Genomic DNA, 26283 nt, shown 5'->3' on the forward strand with positions numbered 1-26283 from the left:
TAAAAACGCCTTCCTCGAACCATTTATAAAAAGAAAGGGTATAAATAGAGCCATACGTCACACTCTATTGTTTGGGATTTAGTCAATTTCCCCAAACACGCAACCACCTTTATAACAAGGCGCCTTGAGTCACCCGAGTCTGCAATATTTCTGCTTCCAGACATTTATTAAATGTTCCCATTAAAAAAAAAAAAAGGGGGGGGGGGAGGATGAGAAAGAGAGCAAAAGAAAGAGAAAATACATCATTATTCTTTAGATCCTAAGTGAAAGCCTAAAAGCGGAAAGGGTATTTTTAGGCAATTAGAGAATGTCTAGAACAGACAAACAGACAGACAGATCAGATGCATGAGAATGAATTGTCCCATGTTGTAACCAGACGATAATCTCTCAACCTCTGCATTACCCAGAGGGTCTGCTATAACTAATGTGACGAGGAATTCATGGAAAGGAAAAATACATAGGCAAAAATACATCAGCCCTACTCCATAACCGGGGGATGTGGGGGGCTGTACTGCTGACTTAGGTACGATGCCATAGGTGGCTGCCCGGGATGATTCTTTCTGAATGGGGCCACAGCTCGGATGGGATTTCCTGATGGTTTCGAAAGAAGAGGAGAAACTGACACATGGATTTTAGAAAAGCATGAGGGAGCCTGAGAGAGAGAGCAGGCTGGATTTCCAAGAGGATTCGAAGGGCATGGAGCTGAGAGTACTCTCCAGCCAGGCCAAGAAGTGGGAAGGAAAGACCTTAGATCATCCTTGGCCTTTGAACCGCTCCCCCTGCTCCATGTTATGTGTCCTGTTGTTTACAGCTCCCTTCTGGCCCACATGGGTGCGGGCTCCCCTCACATCTCCAGCCAACAGGAGAGACTCAGTGAGCTTGCTGGAGTGAGCGGGGCCATGTGCAGAGTGTCAGGGAGTGGAGCACCAGGTGGAGCCGAAGAGAGAGAAAACACCTGAGCCACTCAAGAGGAAATAGCTTCCAGCGCTCTCCGAGCTCAACATCCGCCAGCGCCCACGGGTTGGGAGCATGCGGACAGCTGTGTCAGGCTGCCCAGGAAAGTCACCTGGGCCCAAAGCAAGGTCTGCCAAGCAATGTATCTCCTCTCATACTGTCACTGTGTGGCTACACTGCCCTCCTGCCACCCTGCACCCCGCACTGCCCCCTACCACCCCAGCACTGCACACTGCCCTCCTGCCACCCCCGCACCGCTAGGGTTGCCCGGCATCCAGTTTTAGACCGGAATACCCGGTCGAAAAGGGTCCTGGTGGCTCCGGTCAGCACTGTTGACCGGGCTGTTAAAAGTCCGGTCGGCGGCGCAGCAGGGCTAAGGCAGACTTCGTACCTGGCTCTGCGCAGCTCCCGGAAGCGGCCGGCATGTCTCTGCGGCCCCTAGGTGGACGGGCAATAGGGAAGCTCCGCACGCTGCCCCCGCCCCTCAGCTCAGCCCCTGCTGCCCCCTTTGGCTGGGAGCCGCGAGCAATGGAAGCTGCGACGGTGGCGGCTGCGGGCACGGGTAGCATGCAGAACCCCCTGGCCCCTCCGCCAGGAGCCCCGCAGCGCCGCTGACCAGGAGCCGCCTGAGTAAGCGCCGCCTGACTAGAGCCTGCAGCCCGCACCCCCTCCCACACCCCAACCCTCTGCCCCAACCCTGAGCCCCCTTCTGCACCCCAAACTGCTCATCCCTGGCCCCACCCAAGAGCCCACACCCCCAGCCAGAGCCCACATCCCCTGTCCCAGCCCAGTGAAAGTGAGTGAGGGTGGGGGGGAGCGAGTGCCGCAGGGAGTGAGTGGGGGCAGGGCCTCAGGGAAGGGGCGGGACAGGGGTGTTTGGTTTTGTGCGATTAGAAAGTTGGCAACCCTATGCACTGCACACTGCCTTCCTGCCACCCCCACAGCCCACACTGCCCTCCTGCCACCCCCAAACTCCACACGGCCCTCCTGTCAGCCCCACACCCCACTGCCCTCCTGCCTCCCCCGCAGCCCACACTGCCTCCTGCCACCCCCACACCTCCCACTTCCCCCTACCACCCCACACTGCCCTCCTGCCACCCCTGCACCTCACACTGCCCCCTACCACACCCACACTGCCCCTTACCACTCCCGCAGCCCACACTGCCCCCTACCACTCCCACACCGCCCTCCTGCCACGCCCGCACCCCATATCACCCCCTACCACCACAGCATACTGCCCCCTACCATCCCTGCACCCCACCCCACCCCACCCTCCTGCCACCACCACTGAACTGCCACCATATTACCTGTCCTGTTCTCATACTGTTACTCTTCACATCTGCGGCCCTTGCTCTGTCTCTGCCAACCTATACGAACACACGCCCAGGCTGCTGTCACACCGTCATCCGAAAGCCTCACAACCCCAACCCCAAATGCTGCCGCCCCCTTGCACTCTCCCCATACACACTACTCGTGCAGCGCATGCCTGGCACCATCACAACGTGCCCGTACATCCTCCGTCTGCGTCTGCTGTGGCATGTCACCGTGCCCCCGCGCTGCCCCCGAGGACGGTGCAGCAGGGGGTGCATGGTCAGTGGTATTTCACTAGCACGCAAGCGCTAGGCTTCCATTGAGTCAGAGGTCAGCGCTTTTGCAGCTCTTTTCCCCACCTAGGCTCTCTATCATTGCTGGATACCCTGGCTACCTAGTGAAGAAATCTCACCCACCATGGCCGTGCCCTTTAGCCCCATCCAAGAGTTAATTTCTTTTGTTGTTTACGGGAAGTACGTGCTTCCCCCTCCCCCCTCCCGACCCGATACACTTTAATTCGATCCTGCAGGTACAGAGCCCTGATCTGCCTTGTGTCGACCTTTACACAAACGAGGTTAGCCCATCGATGCGTCCTTCAATTCCACTCATTAGGCCGAGCGCACCTACGCGCAGTAACAGAGTTACACCGAGAAACAATGGGCCCCCGGCCCTGACAGCAGCCTCTATTCAATTTCCCTGACATTTGTTTATGGAGGAGCAGCCGGCTGACGTCAAACCCAGCCAGGAGAGGCCAGGCTTCAGCGGAGCTGTGCTTTGCTTGTTTTTAATCAGGGTTTCTAGTGAGTGTGTGCGCTGGGGAGCATGTGCGCGGAGGAGGGAGGGGGGCTCAGAGGCAGGGAAGAGGTCAGGTGCTTCGGAAAAACAGGATGGGCGCAACAAAGGTCAACGCGGTTCCTGAAGCAGGGCTCCAGCAGGAAGCTGCAGGAAGCTGCATTACCCTTCCAGGGCACGACAATACAATCCAGGGGCTCCAGATTCCCTTTGGGGCCACCACCTTGCCCCTCAGGGGCTCCATGTCTACCTTAAAGTCCCCACTGTAACCTTCAGGGGTTCCCTGATGCCTTCAAGGGACATTGCCACAACATTCAGGGCTCTGCACTGTCCTGGGGCACCCCTGCTGTAAAGTGCGGTGCCTAGCTGATTCTGCTGTAGCCTGTAGGAGTCCAGGCTACAGCAGAATCAGCTAGGCACCGCACTTGGGACCGGCTCTGTTCAATATCTTCATTAACGACATAGATATTGGTATAGAAAGTACGATTATTAAGTTTGCGGATGATACCAAACTGGGAGGGATTGCAACTGCTTTGGAGGACAGGGTCATAATTCAAAATGATCTGGACAAATTGGAGAAATGGTCTGAGTTAAACAGGATGAAGTTTAACAAAGACAAATGCAAAGTGCTCCACTTAGGAAGAAAAAATCAGTTTCACACATACAGAATGGGAAGAGACTGTCTAGGAAGGAGTACGGCAGAAAGGGATCTAGGGGTTATAGTGGACCACAAGCTAAATATGAGTCAACAGTGTGATGCTGTTGCAAAAAAAGCAAACATGATTCTGGGATGTATTAACAGGTGTGTTGTGAGCAAGACACGAGAAGTCATTCTTCCGCTCTACTCTGCTCTGGTTAGGCCTCAGCTGGAGTATTGTGTCCAGTTCTGGGCACCGCATTTCAAGAAAGATGTGGAGAAATTGGAAAGGGTCCAGAGAAGAGCAACAAGAATGATTAAAGGTCTTGAGAACATGACCTATGAAGGAAGGCTGAAAGAATTGGGTTTGTTTAGTTTGGAAAAGAGAAGACTGAGAGGGGACATGATAGCAGTTTTCAGGTATCTAAAAGGGTGTCATAAGGAGGAGGGAGAAAACTTGTTCACCTTAGCCTCTGAGGATAGAACAAGAAGCAATGGGCTTAAACTGCAGCAAGGGAGGTCTAGGTTGGACATTAGGAAAAAGTTCCTAACTGTCAGGGTGGTTAAACACTGGAATAAATTGCCTAGGGAGGTTGTGGAATCTCCATCTCTGGAGATATTTAAGAGTAGGTTAGATAAATGTCTATCAGGGATGGTCTAGACAGTATTTGGTCCTGCCATGCGGGCAGGGGACTGGACTCGATGACCTCTCGAGGTCCCTTCCAGTCCTAGAATCTATGAATCTATGAATCTATGAATATTTCCTTCTGTGGGACCCCCCCTGTAACCTTCAGGAATTCTCTGCTGCCCTGTAGGGACGTAGTACTTGATGAGTGGGACCCACCTGGCTCATTGGGTACGAGTGTGTCTTTTGGGGGTGCTATCTGGTTCTTGGAGGGACTTGGTCTCAGAGAGCGGTAATGCTCAAGGGCTATCTGCTACCCGTCAAGCTGGGCTGCCACCGTAACCCGGCTGCCTACTTGCTTTCTCTCTCTCCTGAGTATAGGAAAGAAGGAAGGGATGCTGCACAGGGCCCGCTTACACAGACAATGGTGAAACTGCGAGAGTGACCCTCAGGGGAAAAAGGACTGCTTGCAGATGGCAATGGTGGGACACATCTGACGGGGGAGAGATCTGCCATCTATCAGTCTTTGATTATCGAGTGTATCTTCAAACATAGCTGTGCTCAGGCCCAAAATACCTTTAATCCAGCCCCGACCCTGGGTGACTGAAGACTCTCTGCTCCCTGTCTTGGCATTGGTGTATCTGACTGGGGGTTAATCCCCCAGGAGTCATAGAATATCAGGGTTGGAAGGGACCTCAGGAGGTCATCTAGTCCAACCCCCTGCTCAAAGCAGGACCAATCCCCAGACAGATTTTTGCCCCAGATCCCTAAATGGCCCCTTCAAGGATTCAAGGTTGTGAACTCACAACGCTGGATTTAGCAGGCCAATACTCAAACCACTGAGCTATCCCTCCCGCCTTTCTGCTCTTTCTGGTCCTTGACACAGCTACCGCATTGCTTTGGTGTCTGTGACAGAGGTAATTCTTCCCCCTCCCTCAAAGTTAACCCTTCTCTCTCCTTGACACCATCGTCTTAGGACACTGGCAAGGGAGGCCCATGGCACCATAAAGTTAACCCTGGATGTGCTGATTTGGGGCCCGATCCTGGCAAAGGGCTGAGCAATGGCAAGTCAATGGGAATTGAGGGTGCTGAGCACCTCACAGGGTTGGGCCCTCCATGTTGGCAGAGTAACTCCCTTCCCACAATGCACTGCACAGGCTGCTTGTCCTGCGGGAGCTAACCACTCCCCAGCACCCTGACCCTGCGCTGAGTCCTCAGGCAAATTTCTCCTGCATTTTAAAGTATCCAGATTGTATTGCTTCCCTGTGAGTCAGGCCACTTGGTTTATATCCTTCAGTGCCAGAGGGAGATTTATGAGAGGAGAACCTGGCTCAGAAGTTTTATTTTCGAGATGAGGAGTCATGCCATTAGATATATGGCGTTATGAATCACTGCAACAGCATCAAATTTGCTCTTAAAGGCATAATAAGACTGACACCCCACACCCACACAGACCCATATAATGGATTGATGGTTCCCCCCACAGGACGGCTACTTTGTTTGTTTTGACGTGAACAAGACATAAAGGGCCATAAAGCCCCATCTTGCCATACGTTGAGTCTATGCTTAACAAATATTAGGAAAATGAATGACCCACGTACCCCATCTATCCTTGACGTGAGTGCAGATGGGTCTTTCTTCTCTTATTGTTTGTGCCACGGGGAACACAGGGCTTGCTTAGTTTTCATGGTTCAGAGGCTCAGCAATTGAATACAGAAACATTTTAACTGTCTGCCGACAGTTCAAAACTGGGTGAGAAAGGGAGTGATGGAAAGTCCTTCCTGTCAGACAGCTTTTTGGTGGTCGCTGGGAAATGACCTGCGGGCCCCAGTCCAGCTCCCAGGACCTTGAACACAAAGGAAGTTCCACCACCAGGACTGACTGAGGAACAGTTGCTGGATAATGGGGAGGGAGAATCTACTTCAAGTGCCCGAGCTTTCAGGCCAGCCTTTTCATGAGGACTCAGCACCCACCATGGGGCTCAGGATTTCCAAAGAGCTCAGAGGGTTGGGTGCATGTTGGGTGCTGAGCATGTCTGAAAATGTAGCTTCAACTGGAGTTGCTGAGGACTTGGAAATCTGGCCTTACTTATTCTTTGGATCAAAGAACTTTTGTGGTTAGTGCATGCCTCATTTTCAGGAAGAATTACAAAGCGGAAAATATGTATAAGGGAAAAAATGCAGGCAGGTTGAATGCGGAAGTGGATTTCTTTGAGGGAATCTTGCTATAGACTGTTTGGATGGATTATTACGATAGAAATTGGCTATTCTGGTACATTTTGTGTCCTGCACTGGTTTCCCAGGTAAATCTCTCAAACCTTAATCTCTGTATTCCCCAGGGGCGGCTCTAGGCACCAACGCAGCGGGGGGGCAGCCTGCCGGTCGCCGTGAGGGCGGCTGTCAGGCTGTCTTCGGCGGCATGCCTGCGGGAGGTCCGCCAGTCCCGCGGCTTCGGCAGTAATTCGGCGGTGGGGACGCTGAAGGCGCGGCACCGGCGGACCTCTCGCAGGCATGCCGCTGAATCCGCGTGGCCCCGCCGAAAGCCGCCTGACTGCCGTGCTTGGGGTGGCAAAAACCATAGAGCTGCCCCTGGTATTCCCCCAGTGACTGACTTCTTGGCTAGAGCAACCTCAGCAATAACAAATGAGAGTTTCACCTTTTTCTTGTTACTCCATGGTCTCTGTGGAAGTAGAGAAAAGGGATCAAGGGGATTTAAACACAGATATCTTAGTTTCTAGGAACAGAGCAAGAGTCAGGCTAACACTAGCTCTAATAACGCGAGATTTCAAGGCAGGGCCTGGGCAAGTGGAAAGCGAGTGGGGAAAAAACTGTAAGAGATACTGTTTTTCGACCTTGTGTTAGATAAGAATGGAATGCAGATTGTAGCAGGCATTGCTGAGAAAAGTAAGATATCAGAAGGAATATGTATAAACAAGATGCGGTTGTTGATCATTATTGTCTGTAACAAAAGGTATAAATGCTTGCCCTAATTATTTATCTAATGGAGACCTGCCTGGGACGGGGGAACCCCTGTCCGAGTGTACTCTCCCCTTGCAAGTTTAAGGAAAATAAACTGTCTCTAACATGTTGCAAACCACCTAAGAGTGAAGACTGTGTTTTCTTCCACATCTCCTTCAAATGGTACTGGAACAGCCCCTTTGCCAGGAGGAATGGGTATAGGACTCGAAATCAGCGTGTCTCTCAAACCCAAGAGGAGCTTCTTACTGAACGATGTATGCAATCATGGAGTCTTTTCTGCATCTGAGAGCAGGGCGCTACACTCCTGGGTTCTATTCTCAATTCTGCTGCTTGTGCCTTGGGATACCTTGGCCAACTTGCTTCACCTCCCCGTGCCTCAGTTTTCCCACCTGTAAAATTGGGATAACAATCCTTTATTACATCGGAGTGCCTGTGACGCTGAAAGAAAGTCATGGGGTTCCTCTCTTTATGTCCATCTATCCATTTTGCCTAAATATAAATTGACTGCATACTCTCATGATGGTGAAACTGAACAAGATGCTGAAAAGAATTATCCTCTTGCAGCTCATTGCAAAGGGCGTTGAGAAAGGAGCACCCATCTATTAGGCCGTTGTGGATCATCCCAAAAGAGGTAATGTAGTGGGGTGGCTGCCCCACTCCTGGAGAACAGGGGTTAAAACAGCCAAGCTAGGCTGATTGGAGTAGCAGCCACAGCTGTTACCAGCTCAATTAGGGCCCAGCAGGCCCTGATAAGAGGGCTGTGGGCCAGAAGCTGGAGGAGTCCCTGGAGGGAGAGGGCTTAGCTGCCGGGGAACATACGGTACCTGAAACTTGAGCAGTGCTGGGGAATAGGGCAAGAGCGCTGGGGAGCTCCAGCCTGGTAAACCCCCAGGCTGAGGCCTAGGTGAAGGCCTACACAGGTACTGGGGTTGCAGAGGTGCAGCCCGGGTTAGGCAGAGGCAACTGGACCAACCTCCTTGCCAATGATGAGTGGCCATGACAGACTGCCGTCTGCCCCAGTGAGCGAGGGCTAGATGGTGACTGGCAGTAGCCACTGAGGCAAGGTGGGGATAGAGGGTTGGGGGTTCCCCTGGGAGGGGAGACCCAGTCTGTGGGTTACTGCTGGGGGCAGAACCCAGAGGAAAAGGGGCCCCGGGGTCCAGGAGGGACATGGGGGCCAGCGGCAGGCGAGACACCGGCTTGCAGAGGGCGCTCCAGGCTGGACAAGAGCTAATTCCCAGGATAACCAGCAGGAGGCGCCGCACTGGTGAGTCTCACTTCCCTACGGGTGGATACAGGTCTGATCTTTCTTATGCCTCCATCATCCTATATGGGATAGCAGACTTTCCACTGTGACCCTCCAGTCAATGGGCTGGCATTCAAAGCTGCTTTCCCTCTTGTGCATCATGCATGCGTTGTCTGTACTGCGTAGTCTGACTGCCTCTAGGCCCCACCTGTTACTCTCTGGTCTCCGAGGTGCACCCTGTGACTTGGCTACATGGTCTCCATGCATTTCGAAGGCATCAATAACAGGTATATCTAGGCAACGCTACACGAGTTCCAAAGTAACATCACATCCCTCTGGAAAGAAGAACCAAGGCCATCCAAGACATGGGATCAGCTTGATCTCTGGTGGCAGTTAGTCACACAGCCAAGACTAACATCCTGCCTTTTTGTACCACTACCTTGACATTGGGGTCCATTAACCACATGATCCTCCTTGTCAAACGCCGCTACGGCTGTGAGAAGTGGAGCAAGAAGTGCCCTTGAGATACAGCAGCCAGTTCATACCTTTATCATGATCACAGGGCAAATCCCATGCAGATAAATGCTACATGTTTTTACAGCACCTAACACAATGGGATGCTGATCCATGACAAGGGCTCCTAGGCACTACAGCAATACAAATAATGCCCTGGGCAAGGATTTCATTCATCGGCGAGCTAAGGTTCTGCACCTAGCTAGACCGAACTGGAATCTCAGGTCAGACCTCGGTTGCAGTGCATTTCAAACCCAGCAGCCTGGTTCAATGGGCTTCAATGCTACTCCATAGAAGTTACAACATCTAAGAGAGGAGATAAAAATGAAGGCCTTCCCAGACCAGGGACTCTTTCCAGGATTATGGAGTTTGCGTCTGCAAGTCTGTTCCAGGTTCAGCGCAAAGGAAGGTGAAATTTCCCGACTGTTGTTGGCAGGCGACCACATCTTCTAGTGCTCACACCCTCCTCTGCTCCGGCTGCTTCTCCCTGGGGAGCAGTATCTTCTGCAGTTCATCCTGTGGAGGGACATCAACATTTTGCCAGAGAGCTCAGGGTGCTGGAAAGGATCCAGGATGGGCAATGCACTGGCTTCTGTTATGGATGGGAACCGAGGGAGCAGCAGAGGAAACTGGAAAACCTGGCAGCATCAGACAACATTCATACTGCAGCGACAGTCCCGTCCAGGCGAGTCAGCTTTGCTTTCACACCTAGAATACAAAGCTCCCTATTATAGCACAATAGGGCAGATCAGCACGGGGCTAGTCTCTTGTCTCACTAATGCATGTCGGATGTGGACGAGATCCATATCAGGAAGAGGCCCAAGTGGCTAAACTTTGCACAGCGTATTAATGCAAGAATGACGAATGCCAATTAACAGATATAACCTCCCCTCCTCACTCAATAACAACGTTGTCCCCAGTTGCTCTGGCTCCCTTGTAACTTTGTCCATGGAAAAATAAATTGCTGGCACCGACCTTCCATGTCTTCAGACTCTGCTTTGGGGGAGTTATCTGCGTGCACAGCATGTTTTCTTTTCTTTCCGAAGCCTGCCTGGCCTTCCACTTCTGCACAGTCTGGAGGGACAAGGACCCTTGGAGAAGCTGGCGAGAGCTGCAGTGTTGGAACCAAGGCCCTGTGAATGCCAGTTTCCCGGGCATTGCTGCCGATCACACGTACAGATTTTTCCTCCCCTCCCCTAAAACAAACAGCTCTGGGATACCACAGCCCTGAAAAAAGTGACCAATGGGAAGGGGCACAAATGTCTGTCTGCTTGAACAGACTTCAACGGATAAGAGCAAAATATCACAACCTTGTATGCAGTGCCTCCTGGCCAGCTGTAGGTCAGAAAGTGCTCTGAGTAAATCCACATTTGACATGCTCTACCTCCACTTTCATTGTTTTCCTCCCTGCATTCGCTGAGGCTCTCAGCACTACTGCATCCCGATTCATTTTCTCAGTCCATGGCTCTGGCTTCCCCAGGTCCAGGTTTGCTCTGCCTCCGGGGCAAACTGAGATGTCATCAGAGAGAGTGATTAACTCGTGGAAATCAGAGATGGAAAGGGATGGCTTGGCCAAGCTGGCCATATCTACACTGGCTTGTGAGCCTCACAGAGACCTTCCCAAGCTGATCTGCAGGTGCTTGGATAGTTGACTGTCAACAAACCCTTCTATCCTCTCCCACCTGCCATCACTTCCTGCTTCTTCTCTGCCCCAGAGCATCCCAAGATGTGTGCTTGTGGATCTGGGGAGATGCTACACTACCAGTGTTCCCAGGGTTTTCCCCAGCAAACATAGATGTGCACTTTACTCACATTCAGCCTGCAGAGCACACTTTCCTCGGGGATTCTTGCTTTGCAAATTGCTATGCCTGAACAGCATGTTACAAAGCAAATCCCTGCTGGAAACATGTGCTACCTCTCTGTGATGACAAAGCACCTTGGCTCATGTTATCCACCTGGGCCTCTGGATCACACTGTTATGGGGTTTCTTACAGCTCCTTTCAATCTCCCATTTTCCCCCGGCAGGAGCTCTGGCACAGCAGCTGTTTGGAGCGCTGTCCTGGCGCACCCTCTCACAGTGAGACCTGGCACTGCGGCACGTCCGCCTCAGTTTCCCCACAATGATCTTAAGCCTACTCCCGGCATAGAGCTGACTTGATCTTCCAGCAAATTCACCTTTCCATGGTAACAGCATCCTTTAGACAAACTTCCAACCCCCCCCCCCACCACAAAAAAAAAAACCCAAAGGAATCTTCGACCTAGCTGGGCTCAATATCCAGCCCCTTTCCTTACTGGTAGGTCCCAGTTGCAATGCAGTCTTCACATCCACCAACAGGTACCTGGGCTCTGGTTACCCCAACAATCCCACCTCCTCCTACCATGGGCCCTGGCCAGCCAAAGTCCTCAAACAGCTCCTGGCCCTCACCCAGGCTGCACAGTCTCCCGGCAGGAGCAATCTGTCTGCTCTTCTCCCAGCCTACCTCTGCAGTCAGCTCCTCTTCTTTCCTCCCCAGCCAGTTATCCCCACTGGGCTTTCCTCCTCATAGGCCCCACATCCAGAGCAGGTGGCAGCAGGGTGGGGCTAAGTGAACTGGGCTGACTGCCCCCCGGATTCCTGGTCCTTAAAGGGGCAGGCCACCCTGTCACAGGGGGTTCAACCATCAGTGGTGGAAAGTAAATGCATTGCCCAGGTGCTTAAACAGCATGCAGGCGAGTGCAGCGTGAAAACCCAAACAGAATCAAATAGAATGGGTTCCCCCCTCCACCCGTGGGGAATAGTTGGGCATGGATGTGTGATAGTGATATCAGCTTAAAGGCAGGTATCCGAGCCAAAGCCCCGTTGGAACCCCATTCTCAAATGCCTATTAATTATTATTACCCTAAGTGCTACTGTAGGACAGCTATGTCCATACTAGATTGCAAACCCAGGTCTGCAGGACCTGGGCTTGTGGTCTCACGTGTTTCCAAGCCAGCGCTTGAGCATCCACACTGCATTGTAAACCTGGGTTTACAATTGCTGGACTCAGGTCTCACACCTGTACTAACATATCCCTACTGCACCATGCAGAATTTCTGACTCCGGTCTGCCACTGGAGCTGCGCCCACACTGCAAAACGACAGGGCTTGGGAGTGGCAGGTTAGACGGGCTGACATTGCTTTTACAGCTGTGTCGTCTGGACCTACTCAGAGCAGGTTTACATGACCTGGCGGTAACAACACTGGCTCTTTGTCTGGACTAGCGCCCCCGTGTTGCAGAGGCGCGGGGAACTTCTACGAGAAAACTTAGCGCAAACGCAGCCACAGAGTTGAGACGTCTTGTGGGGGGTGCGTTACTTTTAATTACAGCCCCCCCCTCCCAGCCCAGCACCTGAAAGAGGTTTGGAAGGATGGGGGAGTGGAGCGTGTGAAGAAGGGGTTTCCCTCCCTCTCTCCTTTCATGGCCTCATTTTCATCAACGGGCCACAACCTTTCAGGCAGCGCAGCCAATCAAACGAAGACAACCCTGTGGTCTCTGAGGGGGGTTTCTTAGTTGGGGATAACTCCAGGCTGCCGCTGTGGGTCAGACTCAATGCAAACACCGCGCGCTTCCTCAGTCCTGAAGCTGTGCCTCCCTCAGCCGAGACCATGGGCCTGCTCTCACGTGCTGACTGGAGCGCCTTCTCTTCCGGCACGGAGGCCCCATGGCCGAGCCTGGCTGGCTGGAATGCTCAGGCTGGGATACCATCGGAGTGGCACATGCTAACAGGAATGCCGGGAAGAGCCAATGAGAGCCTTCCCAGTTGGATTTTTCTGCTTGGCTCTTGGCTGTTTACTTGGCCAAATTTAAGAAGGACAGATGGCCAATACGTGTCTGAATCTCCTTCTGCTTATCCCATCTGCTTTGTGCAGCAACTGAGAGTGAGAGAGAGAAGAGGGGGAAAGGGAGGTGGGCAGCAAGCTGCCTTTGGGGATTCCGGCAGAGTTGGTTTCATCGGTGGGGCTGTTTGCAGTTCCCTTTGCGACCCATCACCTCCAGCCACAGCATTCCGAGGACTCCACGAGCCAGAGCGTTTCCCAGACAGGCGGCACTGATGGGCAGACTTCTACAGCCGCCGAGGATGGGTGGGTGAAGCATTGATGAAGAGGATGGACCGGCTCTCAGGGGACAAACCTCAGTGCACATTTGCTGATCAAGTTCCCAGCGCAGCCCTGTTTGTTCAGAGAAGCAGGTGGGTGTTGTCCCCTCCTTTAAAATATATATTGACCATACCAATACTTTCAAGCCTGTGTAAGGGGAGAGAAGGTAATAAGCGTAGATAAAGGCCTCTCTAGCACTACCAGGAGAGCGCCTTTGGTCAGATGCTGGGGGGGCCACAAACAAGGCCATCATTTAAGGCCTCTGGCATACTGGGAAGTGTCAAGTGTTGGCTCGGCTGAACCTTTTCAGGGGTGGCCAGATCCACACGGAGACATGGGGAGGGGAGCTGGATGCACACTGGCAACAAGAGAATGCAAAGTGCAGCCAGTGGCATCAGACCACAGGTAGTAATGAAGAATTGTGCTACCATCTAAAGAAACCTCCCCCCCACACACACACTCACAGTGGTACGGTGCAGGCAGGAGGATCTGTCACTTTTTCTCTCACATGCTGTGGAGTGAGAGGTCTCCACTTGGGGTAGGGGAGATAAAGAAACATCCCCATAGAGTCTACCGAGGTCAGTATTGCTCAGTGGACGCTGGGCAGTTCCTTCAGCTGAGGAAGAACAAGGGTGCGAAGGGAGCCTGGCCTCTCCTCTTACCGAGGCCATGTGGGAGGTGACGGTACCTAGACTGCCGCGGGTGTTTTTGACCATGCACCCTGGCAGCTCCAGTCACGCGGCAAGCCCTGCCTGTTCTTTACTGCGAGGGCGACACGGCTCGAGATTGACGCTGAAATTACTCACGTTTAAAATTAAATAAAGGCCCCAGAGGTCTCCTAAAATTCTAACTAGAAGTTCATTTGTCTCCTTCCATACAAACAGAGCTTTGAATCCATCTCCCGCAGGAGACGAGATTAATCTCCCCTTGCTCCCCTTCCCCCGCAACCCTCTAAGCGTTTCTGCAGCTGGCTGAGCTGCTCCGGGAGAGCTTTTTTTGTTTTTTGTTTTGGTTGATGGGGGAAAGTGCAATGCAAAGGAAAATAATCTCTTGAAAGAGGAAGATCCCAGCCAGTCAGGTTTGACCCCCTCAAACCAGGACCCCTTGGCTGGCTATCGGTGCAGAAGGTGGATTCCTGCAGGTAACCAGCATTCTATGCATGCACTGAATCTTCTAGGTCTCAATACTGTGATGTTCAGAGTGTGTGGGGGGGAAGCGTAAGCTCCATTCTCTTCCCGCTGCCTCTCTGGGTTAGCGGGCTGGCTCGTTTTCCAACCGCCTCTTCCAAGGGACTTGGAGGTTTACAGAGTACGCAAACCTGATGTCTCTCTCTTTCTCAGCCTGTGCCTCTGGGTGATTATCAGGAGCAGGGCTGCTAGTCAATCACACAGCTGCAGAGAGCTGAGAAGTCAAAGAAGCAGAAAGGTGAGAATGATACTATTACAGGCTTTGCTGCGCTCAGAGCTGGAGGAATTCCCCCTGCCTGGTCGTTGCAGGAGATGGATGTTCCCCCAGCTCAAAGTTGGAGAGCAGTGCCAGGGAAACTCCAGGTGCAATGAGAATCACCTTGCCCGACCCAAGAGGTGGATGCGAGGCCAATGCAGGGTAGGAATACATTGGTGGAATAGCAGGGGCTAATGACCAGGAGACCAAATGACCATGGCAGACATCTAAACCGCACCCTCCCAAAGGCAGGGTGGAGTGATTCCTTTCCTTGGCATTGGAGCCTGTCTGAGAAAACGCTGTTGTTACATGTCTCTTCCTGTGGGGCTGTTCGACGGCTGCTGTGTTCACTTGATTGCATTCTGTGCCAAGGGTCACGGGGAGAGGGAGCTTTTCCATAAGACAGAACAAAGATGTACGATGGACAGAAACCTTTGTGCTTCAGTGCACAAGCTGAACTGACCAATACATGATGGAGGAGAGGGAGAAACCTCAGGTTACTCAGTAAACTGACAGTAAAGAGTATGTTGCACCTCCCTCTGAAACTCTGACTGATCGTTGTCAGAGACAGGATCCTGGCACAGATGGACCATTGTTCAAACCCACTATTACAGTGCCTGTGGTGTTACGGTGCATGAGCAGATTGAAGCAGTACAAAGACAGCAGACTAGCCTACACATTGACATGGTCCCCAGAGACCTCTAGTGAGAAGATGCCCCCCAATGCATGCCTTCGTCATAGAGACTGCCTATTCGCATCAGGCTCAACTTAGGCAGGAATCAGAGGACTGGAGCTCACGTGAAACCAAGCTAGGTAGTAGTTATACACTGAAAAGAGGCAACAAAGTCACCCGTTCCACTCAAGACAGTTGAGTCGCACCAATTTGACTGGTAGAGCTGGAGTTCTCCGTGGAGAACGGGCAGTCCTTTCACTGCAGAAGCCTTTATTAACAGTCCATGCATCACAGCACAGATAGCCAGAGAAGGCCATGAATAGGTGTTTGAATTTTGAAATGAATTTCCTTGGACCTGTCGCTGAGTCCCACGGACACTGGAGCAGTTGAGTAGCTGGGAAAACGTTTGCGGAAAGAGAATTTTGAAGATCCACGTGTGCAAGTATTTGCAGAAAGCAAAGTTTGAATCCTCAGACCCAAGCACGGGCGCGTGAAGTGCTTGTGCATCCAATCTGCAAGCAGAAATACTGTCCAGCATGTGACTTTTTGGACCAGTTGCAGCCTGGCAACACACAGGAAAATTCAAATATTCACTATCAAAGAATCGACCCACAGGTTATTTACTAAATAAATGTGAAGAACTCATTATCTGCTTGCAGATACACCATAGGAGAGCATTAGCTACATCAATTGACTATTCCCCACTCCCACAGGAGACAGCAAACGGGAGTTTTTGGAGGAATAACTGTGGATCCTGTGCTTGGAGGAAAACACTAGGCTAGTTAGTGTGTGATTCATGTTGCATGGCTGTTGCAGTGAAGTCTATCTCTCTGGGCTGAGTATTCACACCAGGCCGGCCGTCTTGGGGTTTGAATGGTAGTCCTAGACACCGACATTTGTTGTTTGTGCTAAAGGTCAATCAATATCTCCATCTCCACAACTGGCTGAGACCAGCCCCAGTCCTGATGCTTTGCCAGTCAATCTTTTATTACCTTTCCCTTCTGCTCTCTTACAGCAAATCATCACTTAGAGCCAGAGTGTCATTTTACAGCCTATCCCACATAAGGGGCAGCACATAGCTACCCTGCCCTGAGAGCAGGCCAGGAACCGCCGTGGGATTTTGAGAATCACCCAGTTCCTCCTGGTCTCCCCATACTCTGGGGTGGGGGAAGTTATCCGTGCCAGCTCTATGCTTGGTACAGATCACTTCCCCATCAGTACTGGTGTGTGGCGAGGGAGGGAGGAGTCAAGGCTCTTCCCACTGCAGGTCCCGTCTGCCCATTCATGCAGGATGGGGAGTAACGCTGCATTAAAAGCTGCTGTCCCTTTCATGCACTGACCCATGATATGGGGTAGCATGTGCAGGGGGAAGCTGGTAACTTCTTAAATCCTTGCTTTGGTGCGTAAAGTAGCTCACAATTGTCCCCTCAACAGGAAAGAAACTTTCAAAGAACCAAAACAGGGCAAAGACCCAATGCGGGGGAGGGACAGGCAGGAGAAGAATGGTGCACGTCTGTATGCGCACATAACTCAGCTCTGGCTGGGGAGGGCACTGGTAGCTGGGCCTGGAGACTAGAACTCAGGAGAACCTGTGTTCAGTTCCTGGCTCTGCCACTAACTCTCTGTGTGACCTCAGGCAAGTCACTAAATCTGCCCTGCACCTCCGCAGTGTAGGGTAAAACCCATTAATAGCTGTAAGCTGCTCAGATACTACGGTGAACTCCTCTAGTGAGATAGGGACTTGGTAGCCAGAGCTCAGTCTGGTCCCTTATCTCCTAGTAAAATGCCTGACCCTAGCTCACCACCTCTGTGCATGGAGAGGACTGAGAGAACGCTGTGCTCCCACAGGAGTAGGAATTCTCTGTGTGAGGAGCAGGAGGGCTAGAACCTAGGTCTGCTGGACACTGAGCAGGATCCATGTCACCACTCCACAGTTCTGGCCCAACAGCGACCAACAGGCTGTGAGCCCGGAGGAGCCAAGTACCACCGAATGTGCTCCCCACAGAGGGCCTGTCTGACAGTGCTCATGGGGGCCCTGATTGCTCCAGGCGCGCTACTTAAGCCTGGGGGGACACCAAGAAGTGGTCTGTGCAACCAAGTGGATCCCCATCTGGGTCTATGACAGACCCTGCTCCTTTGCCTTGCTTTGGTTCTTGGCTTCTGACCTCGGCGTTGGTTCTTGGTTTCTGACTCCAGCCCTACCCACTAGCCTGACCGACCCATGCCCTGGCCGTGACAATTTGGTAGGATTAATTTCAATAGGTAGTGAACTTAGCCCATGGGCGTCGTGAAAGTTTCCACTGCACATTCTCCTACCGGCAATCCTAACCCTGTAGGATGCCAACTTCTTTACAACAGAGGGCCTGCATCATTTCAACCCCAATTCGTTCTATCAATGGGGACGCTGCGCTCTCCCCAGTAGAAATCATGTCTGGCGCACCCAGGCTGCCATGCAGTGTACATCTTGGCTCTCTCGCCCCACACTGGGACGGAGAGACCCGACTCAGTTTCCCACAGTAGCGACGGTGAGTTCTTACTGGGGGCTCATGGCTGGCAGCTGTGAATTACATGGCTGATTGGCTCTGAATAGGTAGGGAGCTGTCTCAACCAGCAGAGGCTGCAGAGCTAAAGGGGAGGAATAATTTGCTGAAAGCGACTGAAGCACAAGGAGGGGAGGAGCAGAGAAAGAGAGGAGCAGAGGGAAGGAATGGGGAGAAAGGGGCGGGCAGACCAGATGATAAAAAGGTTTAAAAATAAATGTAAAAGGAGGAGGGAGAGAAAGGGGGAAAGAATGGAACAGAAGAAAATAGGAAGTGATATGAACTAATTGAGAGAGAGATGGACAGCAAAAGACAGAGAGCAAGCTGTGGTGGGGGTGGATATGGAAGACAAAAGGAATTAATTACCTGTGTCCTGCCACAGACAAAAACAGGGCCCCTAGCAGGACCGTGGGTGGGTAAGTGGGGCCTGTAGCAAAGGCAAGCATCAGAGACTCTAGACAGACAAAGGAGGCGTAGGCCTGGGCTATGGTGCAATGGTACCACATGGTCACTCTCTGGCACATAACATGTACTCAGCTGACCAGCATCCGCCAACGCCGCACGCATCTACCGCTTCCCCTGAGTGTTCTCCCGCACCCCTCCGCCTCTGAGACGCCTTCTCCTGCAGTTCTCAGAGCAGCCTTCCCCCTCTCTTTGGCATGGGCTGCACAGGCGCAAGAGAATGTGCAGCTCAGATCCAAGCTCCGCCATTGGCAGGAACAGCTGCTGATGCAGAAAGTGTTGGGGGAAGGGAGGGGAAGGCTCCTTCTCCCTCGAATTTGCACGCACATGCATGGAACCCCCGCCTGCAGAGACAGGTTCCCTTGGGGGGCATGCTTCTCCGTGTGCAAATGTAGCAGGTGCAGGGAGGAGCACGCGCGCATTAATCAAAGTCTCCGTAGAAGGGTGGTTGGTTTTTCCAGGGCCTCAGCAGAAAGTACAATTCGGGGCTCGGTTCCAGCTGCGGCCGGTGGGACAGTCTCTCTTCCGCGGGACGGAGGGAGGGAGTGACGCTGCTGCTGGAGAAACGCAGCCCGTGTCCAACTCACCAAGCCAAACCGGAGGCCCTTCCAGGGCAGGGCACATGGGAACTTTGCTTCTGCTCGGAGCCTGGGAAGAGTGAGATCTGAACTCTGGGCACCCAGAGGGAGGAGGCGGTTGGGAGGGGATGGCCGCATCATGGTAGCGGAGGAGGGAGGGGTGATGGGGCGCGTTCCAGGAGGAGATGAGATGAGGAGACTGGAAGGCCGCACTGCCTCCTTGCACAGGCCAGCGTATGGGAAAGGGAGTGGCGGAGAAGCTGTCCTACTTCCTGGCGGATGAGTAGTAGCAGCAGGAGCTTTTTAGACTGGCTTGGTCTCTCTCTCTCTCTCTCTTTTTTCCCCGCCATTAACCCCTTGCCTGCTGGTGAACCCATTCCCCTTCCCCAAAACAAACTGACATCTTGCAGAGCATCCCGAGGGAACGACCCTGCCCCCACTCTCCATCCCAGTAACATCCCAACCTACCGACCCGCATCACTGTGGCTCAGTGCCCGCTCCAGGTTATTTGCCCCCTGACACACACACACTGCCTGCTGATTCCCAAATCCCTCTGGGATCCACCTTGGCCTTCGGCAGCCTTCACTCTCTGTCCCTGCCCCACACCCTGACTGTGGAGCGGGCAGCCCCCTCTGCTGCTAGGCGTAAGGGAGGGCGCTCCAGAGACCGAGCAGCCATTGTCTTTTTGGGTTATTCTGGGAGCTGGCTGCCTGCATGAAGCTGCAAATCGCTCCCTCCAGTCTTGCTGCCCAGGAAAAAGCCAGTGTGTGTATCAGCCTCCGTGCATCAATCCCAGCTCTCAAAGGAAATCCCGCCCTGTTCGTTCCTGGGTCTGACTGGGGGGAAGAGGGGTTGTTGCTGTCCAAGCAGAAGTTCTCACATGGAAGGAGAGGGCATGCTGATGAGACGGTGCTGGTGGTGGATGCACAGAGGCTGCTTAGACACCAAGAGCCAGCAATGTCCATCTTCTATGCTCCCTCACTGCAAAGGGGAGAGGGGAAGAAGAAGCCGGTGCCGGCGTAGCCCAGGCTAGTAGCATGGCTGCACCAGGGCCATGAAGTCTGCCAGTCTGAGGTCTCCAGGTCCAGGTGGGGCAGCTAGGGCTACACCTGCTTCCTGACACTGCAATCCTCCTGCACGTCACCTGCCGCAAGCGGGAGAAGCTCCCCAGCCGCGTTAAAGGACGGGCAGCTTTAAAAGCCATGATCAGGGGCCGGCTGGGCCAACCCAGGGCATAGAGGGGAACGGAGAGCCTTTGCCAAGGAAGTGCAGACTCTTCCTATGGATGGAAAGAAGCGGAGGTTGGAGAAAGATGGCGGGATTGTGAGAGGCAGCGGCCGTTGCAAAGAGGGACAGACTGATGGAGGTGGGGGGGGGGAGATAAAGACGGATGGAAGAGAAACAAGGGAGACTGAGGGAAGAGTGAGAAACGGCTACGCGGAGAGAGGCAGGCAGATTGGGGTGGAGAAGGAGACGGAAGGAGAGCGAGGGGCAGAGAGAAGGATGGACAGGCCCAGGAGGAGGGAAGGAGGCAGAGAGAGAGAGGTGCTCTGCCCTCTGAGGGTGTGGGAGAGCGCGGGGGAACCACACTAGGTGGTCACACCTCTACTCGGGGCTGGGATTGTTTCCAGACCTGCAGCTCCCCTTGTCCCACCCACAGCTGCCGCGCGCTGGCTCACTCTGAGCCCCTTAATCAAGTGCAGGCTCGGTGCTAATAAGTGACTTTAAACAGGTCTGTCATTTTTGGATTGGGGGCCGGGGGTGAGAGGGGGGGGGAGCAGGGACTGGGGAAACCAGCAAATAAATCTACATCTGATTAACATTTACGTTCCTGCAGGATTTGCAGAGAGCAAGAGACAGGAGAGAAACCAGTGCCAGAGAGGAGGCTGATCTTAGCGTCGCCTGCACCTGTTAGAGTAACAGTGACCTCCAGTGGCTGGTTGGGTGAATCCCAGGGGCCTGTTCCCAGGCCCCGTTCCCTATGCACGGGATGGGCTGAGATGTGGGCTGTAATTTGCAAAGTCCCAGGGCACTGAGAAGCTCCGCCAGATTCCCCAGGCGCAGCCAAGGGGTGCCACCCCAGGTCCTGGTTTGTTGAATCCGAGGGGTGTCCATGGGAAAGATCCAGAGCTCTGTTTTCAGCCGTGGATGACTGTTAGGAATGAACACACACACACACACACGCTGCCGGTACTGTTCTGCTTTGCATCCAAGGGGAGAATGATTTGGATACTGAAAGGGGAGCAGGAGAGAGAGAGGGATTCATGAGAAACGGTGAGAAAAGGAGAGATGGTGGGGAGGGAGGGATGCTCCCAGGCTGCTTGAGACACATGGACACAATGCCATATTTTGGCCTTTCTATGGTGGTGAGGATAATTTGGTTAGGCTCTCAGATACTGTGACGACTAGTGTAGGATCAATGGATATGACAGAGAGGTATTATTTGTTTTGCGGTAGTGGCTAGAAGCCCCAGTCACGGACCAGAGCCCCATTGTGCTAGGGGCTGTACAAACACAGAACAAAAATACAAAGAATTTCCCCAAAGTGCTTCCAAACTGGATAGAGAGATTGACGGGAAGAAGAGAAGAGGTGAGGAAAGCAGGGAGCGAGAGAGGAGTTTCCAGAGCAGGTTTCATCACCACCTCACTCACCTCCTTCGTGTCATTGTCCGGGATCAGCGTGTACAGGGGCACCACCCGGTTAATTTCCAGCAGCACCGGGGCTGGGCTGAGCTGCTCCTTGCCTGGGCGCCGACACAAGTGGCAGGTGGAGGGGCAGCGGCCCTTTTCTTCGCAGTGGATCTCTACGCCTGAGATCAGCTGGTCGTCCGAGAGCATCTGAGCTGTCAGCAGGCCTGAGAGGTAGGTGATGAATGGCATAGACTTGAGCTCCTTCTTTGTACCGAGTTCAGTCGTTTCTGTTTAGGGAATGGGGAGAAGGGAGGGGGGAAAAAAGACCAGCGCAAAATAAATTTCAGCCCAGTCAAACATTTTCTGTCGCCAAACCAAACGCCACAGCAGTCAGGATAAATGCAGCTGCTTACAGCGCAGGTCGTGTGGGACCAGGCTGGGAGGGAGGCCCAAGAGAAGGGAAGGGAGATCAAGAGAAACAGGAGATTTCACATTGCTGTTTGGTGGGTCTGGTTGAAAAATGGGACGTATTTTCAGTGAAATGTTTCTAAAGAAATGAACATTTTTGTGTTTTAATTTGCAGATTTGGGTTTTTTTTGATTTTTCAATAAAATGAAAAGCAACAATTTTTGGTTTTTGAAAAAAAAAATGGTTTTCAGTTGCCCTTTCCCCTTTGTCTCCCTTATTTTCTTCCCTCCCTGGCCCTTTTTCCAGTGAAACAAAAGGGAATATACCCATCAGAAAAGACATTTTTCATAGAATCGTAGGACTGGAAGGGACCTCGAGAGGTGATCTAGTCCAATCCCCTGCTCTCATGGCAGGACTAAGTATTATCTAAACCACCCCTGACCGGCGTTTATCTAACCTAATCTTAAATATCTCAACTGATGGAGATTCCACAACCTCCCTGGGCAATTTATTCCAGTGCTTAACCACCCTGCGAGTTAGGAACTTTTTCCTAATATCCAACCTAAACCTCCCTGGCTGCAATTTAAGCCCATTGCTTCTTGTCCTATCCTCAGAGGTTAAGAAGAACAATTTTTCTACCTCCTCCTTTATCAACCTTTTATGTACTTGAAAACGGTTATCATGTTCCCTCTCAGTCTTCTCATCTCCAGACTAAATAAATCCAATTTTTTTTCAGTCTTCCCTTACAAGTCATGTTTTCTAGACGTTTAGTAATTTTTGTTGCTCTTCTCTGGACTTTCTCCAATCTGTCCACCTCTTTCCTGAAATGTGGCGCCCAGAACTGGACACAGTACTCCAGGTAATACATCCCAGAATGATGTTTTCTTTTTTTTACAACAGTGTTACACTGTTGACTCATATTTAGCTTGTAATCCACTAAGACCCCCAGATCCCTTTCCGCAGTACTCCTTCCTAGGCCGTCATTTCCTGTTTTGTGTGTGCAACTGATTGTTCCTTCCTAAGTAGAGTACTTTGTATTGATGCTTATTGCATTTCATCCTCTGCACTTCAGATCATTTCTCCCATTTGTCTAGATCATTTTGAATTTTAATCCTCCAAAGCACTTGCAACTTCTCCCAGCTTGGTATCATCCAGAGACTTTATAAGTGTACTCTCTATGCCATTATCGACATTATTTTCATTTAGGAAAACACAAACACACACACACTATTTTTCATTGGGAAGAAAAAAATGTCAACAAAATCAAAGCTGGCCAGTTCTTCTGCTTAGTAATGGTGCTGTCCAATACACCACCAATACTAATGAAAGCTCGCCCAGACACAGCGCCTTAATTCCAAGCCAGTTTTGCTGGAAGGCTCATGACCCTTTCAAACAACTTTGCACCTACTTTGCAGGGAGACGGTGGCTGTTGTGGGATTTCAGGTCTCGGACATGCAAAACCACTTTCACTGGGGTTTTGCTGTGGGTTTCTGGGTACAAACCATGGGAGGTGTGAGCTCTGTGAGGATCAAAGACAGGAAGCTTCAGGCAGCTGAGGTCAGGAAGGAATGATGCCCCCCCAACCTTCCGTTCTTCCCCAATGCACAGAAACGCACCACTTGGGGATGGCAAGCATCTCAATATAGTCTTAATCGTCAAGTACTGGGCAAGGTTCTAGGTTACATGAACCAGCTGTCTGGCCTGATAGCCCCATTGTCTGGTGTGAGACAAGCCTGTGATCATTATAATTGAGTATTAATTAATTATTAATTATTATTATTTAAACTAGGGTGGTACCTAGATACCAATCACCTTAGGGCTCCCCGATGCTGGGTGCTGTACAAATAGATAGTATGTGACAGTCCCTGTCCCAAACAATGTTCCACCTCCAAAGTGGTCATGTCAAAGTTGGTGGAACTCTGGTTCAAATCCCGTCCCCACCCCGCTACTGAATCATAGAATCAAAGAATCATAGAATATCAGGGTTGGAAGGGACCTCAGGAGGTCATCTAGTCCAACCCCCTGCTCAAAGCAGGACCAATTCCCAACTAAATCATCCCAGCCAGGGCTTTGTCAAGCCTGACCTTAAAAACCTCTAAGGAAGGAGATTCCACCACCTCCCTAGGTAACCCATTCCAGTGCTTCACCACCCTCCTAGTGAAAAAGTGTTTCCTAATATCCAACCTAAACCACCCCCACTGCAACTTGAGACCATTACTCCTTGTTCTGCCATCTGGTACCACTGAGAACGGTCTAGATCCCTCTGGCTATCTGTTGTGGAGGGTATAGTAAGGAGTAGGGCTCTGAAACTGAATAGAAAGGGGATGGGAAATATGTTGAATGTTAGAAATATGCTTCTCTGTAGTGAGGGTGACTGGGACCTGGAATGATCTTCTTGCTGCTCATGGAGCAGGCTGCAGCATAGAGCTTTACATCTGCAACCTCTGAAGTTCTCTCCTCGAGAACCAAGCTGACACATCTTGATACCCCCTCACCTCACCATACAGCATTGCCATGTTGTCACGTGAGGTCACGATGCTGGGTCAGTCCCAAATATAGATCAATGAAAGGGCTTGCTGGGTAGGGAACAAACGAAGCCCAAAGCGAAACAGCGGGTTACCCAACACAAGGCAAAGGAGCATTTGAAGGTAAGTTGGAGGAAAAGGTTTCCTCTAAGCAGAAAATCCTGCTCCTGTCGTGAGGCTCATAACATTCTCCACCCCAAGCGGGAGGTCCGACGCTCAATCCTCATTGCAAAGTGTTTTGAGATATGATGATGAAAGGAGCCATGGAGGCACAACGTGTTATTAATGAATATTACAACATTAGCACATGGCTTTTTTCCCCCCTTCCCCGCCCCTGAAACAGATTCAAGTGTTTGCAACCACTGTGCAACTTCCTGGCCGTCCTAATTCCAAGGAGATAAATCCTCAGGTCCTGCTTCAGCCAAACTCTTACCAAGATCAATGAGAGCTTTGCATGAATAAGATCTGAGTGAAAAATTGAGAACAGGCTTCAGGCGTTTGCTCTCCCAGTGAGCGGCCTCGTCTCTGACAGCAGAAGTGGTCTCTCACCTAAAAAGTCTGAAACGCAATTTAAAATCACAGCTTTAGGGCTGCAAGAGGCTCCCAGGTGGGGAGATCCAGGGGAGAGAGCCTGGAGCTGCACAGTCTGTCTGCTTTCGGGAAGCTGATACAGCTGAAACAAATCTCTGTTCCATAGCCAAATAAAGAGCATGTGTAACAGCAAATATATAGTGAGTGCAGCAACCCCCAGGAAAGGCACCATGAGGGGAGGCTACTGCCCTTGGCAGCAGCCCCATGGCACTGAGGACGAGGCTAAGGAGGAAAGAGGGTTGCCTAAGTGTCCTCAGTGTACAGTGACACGCAGCTGATCTGGCAAGGCACTTGCCAATTAGAAATACAAATAACCGCAGCATTCATTCATTATCCTCTAAGCTCTTCGGCCCAGAGACGGAGCCTCACGTCCTTTGACTGACTGTCAGAGAACGCTGCTGTACGCGGGATCAAGGACATCGCAAGAAGAGCGAACACATTCCCACTAACCAACCTTTCGGCGGGAATAAAGCGGGGTCGTTACTGAGATAAACAAAACAAGGCTGTGAAGGAGGCACCTCTATATCTGGGGAGACAGCAGTATCTACAGACATAGAGAATGGAAGCGGGAAGTCATTCCTGGAGGGATTCTGCTCTCGAAAGGTGGCTCCAGGCTACTTCCAACGTTGTCAGAGAAAGCCACGAAGCTTAGTGGAGTGGCTGAGGGAGCTGCGAGCGGATGCGCCCTTCTGCAGGCTTCCTCTCGTTACTGGACATGGTTAAAGGGGGTTTTCTTTGTTTGTTTGTTTACTCTACCTACTGAGTGGATTTATTAAAAAAAAAATAATAAAAAAAAAATCCTCTCATCTGTGACGCTTCCATTCCAGATTTCAGACTGCGCGGGGGACGGAGGGCACGTGAGGAGGCTGGGAGGTGCATGGAAGCGGAAGAGAAGGGGAACCAGTTGACACAGGGCATTTACAGTGGGATTGGAGCCTTCCCTCCTGGCATCTCTGGTTTGATGGGTATTGGCCAAAAGCCTCAACGTCTAAAGGCTGCGGGTGGCCTGAGTTAAGGCCTGGTAAGAGCCGCAGTCAATGGATGTTGTAGGTGCTCAGTCGGGAGATCAGGCCCACAGTGGTCTCAGGGCACTGTCTGGTAGTAGATCGATGTCCAAATCTCTCAAACACACAAATTCCTGCCACCATGCTAAGTGCTTCTTGGCCTCCTGGTGGCCAGTCTCAGCAGAGGCCAAGGGCGGGTTGCCAACCCTCCCGCTTTCACTGGGAGTCTCCTGGAAGCAGGCTCTATCTTCCAGTGG

The 26283-nt window shown here is 51.9% G+C and overlaps 1 protein-coding gene across 1 annotated transcript in view; it reads right to left on the reverse strand.

The window, feature by feature from the left end:
- ASTN2 (astrotactin 2) overlaps positions 1–26283 on the reverse strand; it is a 572108-nt gene that overhangs the window by 159156 nt on the left and 386669 nt on the right. The window contains exon 17 of the mRNA XM_026657253.1: positions 21520–21785. Within this exon, the coding sequence (XP_026513038.1) occupies positions 21520–21785 (266 nt within the window). The remainder of the gene's footprint in view (positions 1–21519; positions 21786–26283) is intronic.

This window comes from Terrapene carolina, unplaced genomic scaffold, assembly GCF_002925995.2.
Source record: "Terrapene carolina triunguis isolate 2854851 unplaced genomic scaffold, T_m_triunguis-2.0 Scaffold238, whole genome shotgun sequence".
Lineage (NCBI taxonomy): Eukaryota > Metazoa > Chordata > Testudines > Emydidae > Terrapene > Terrapene triunguis.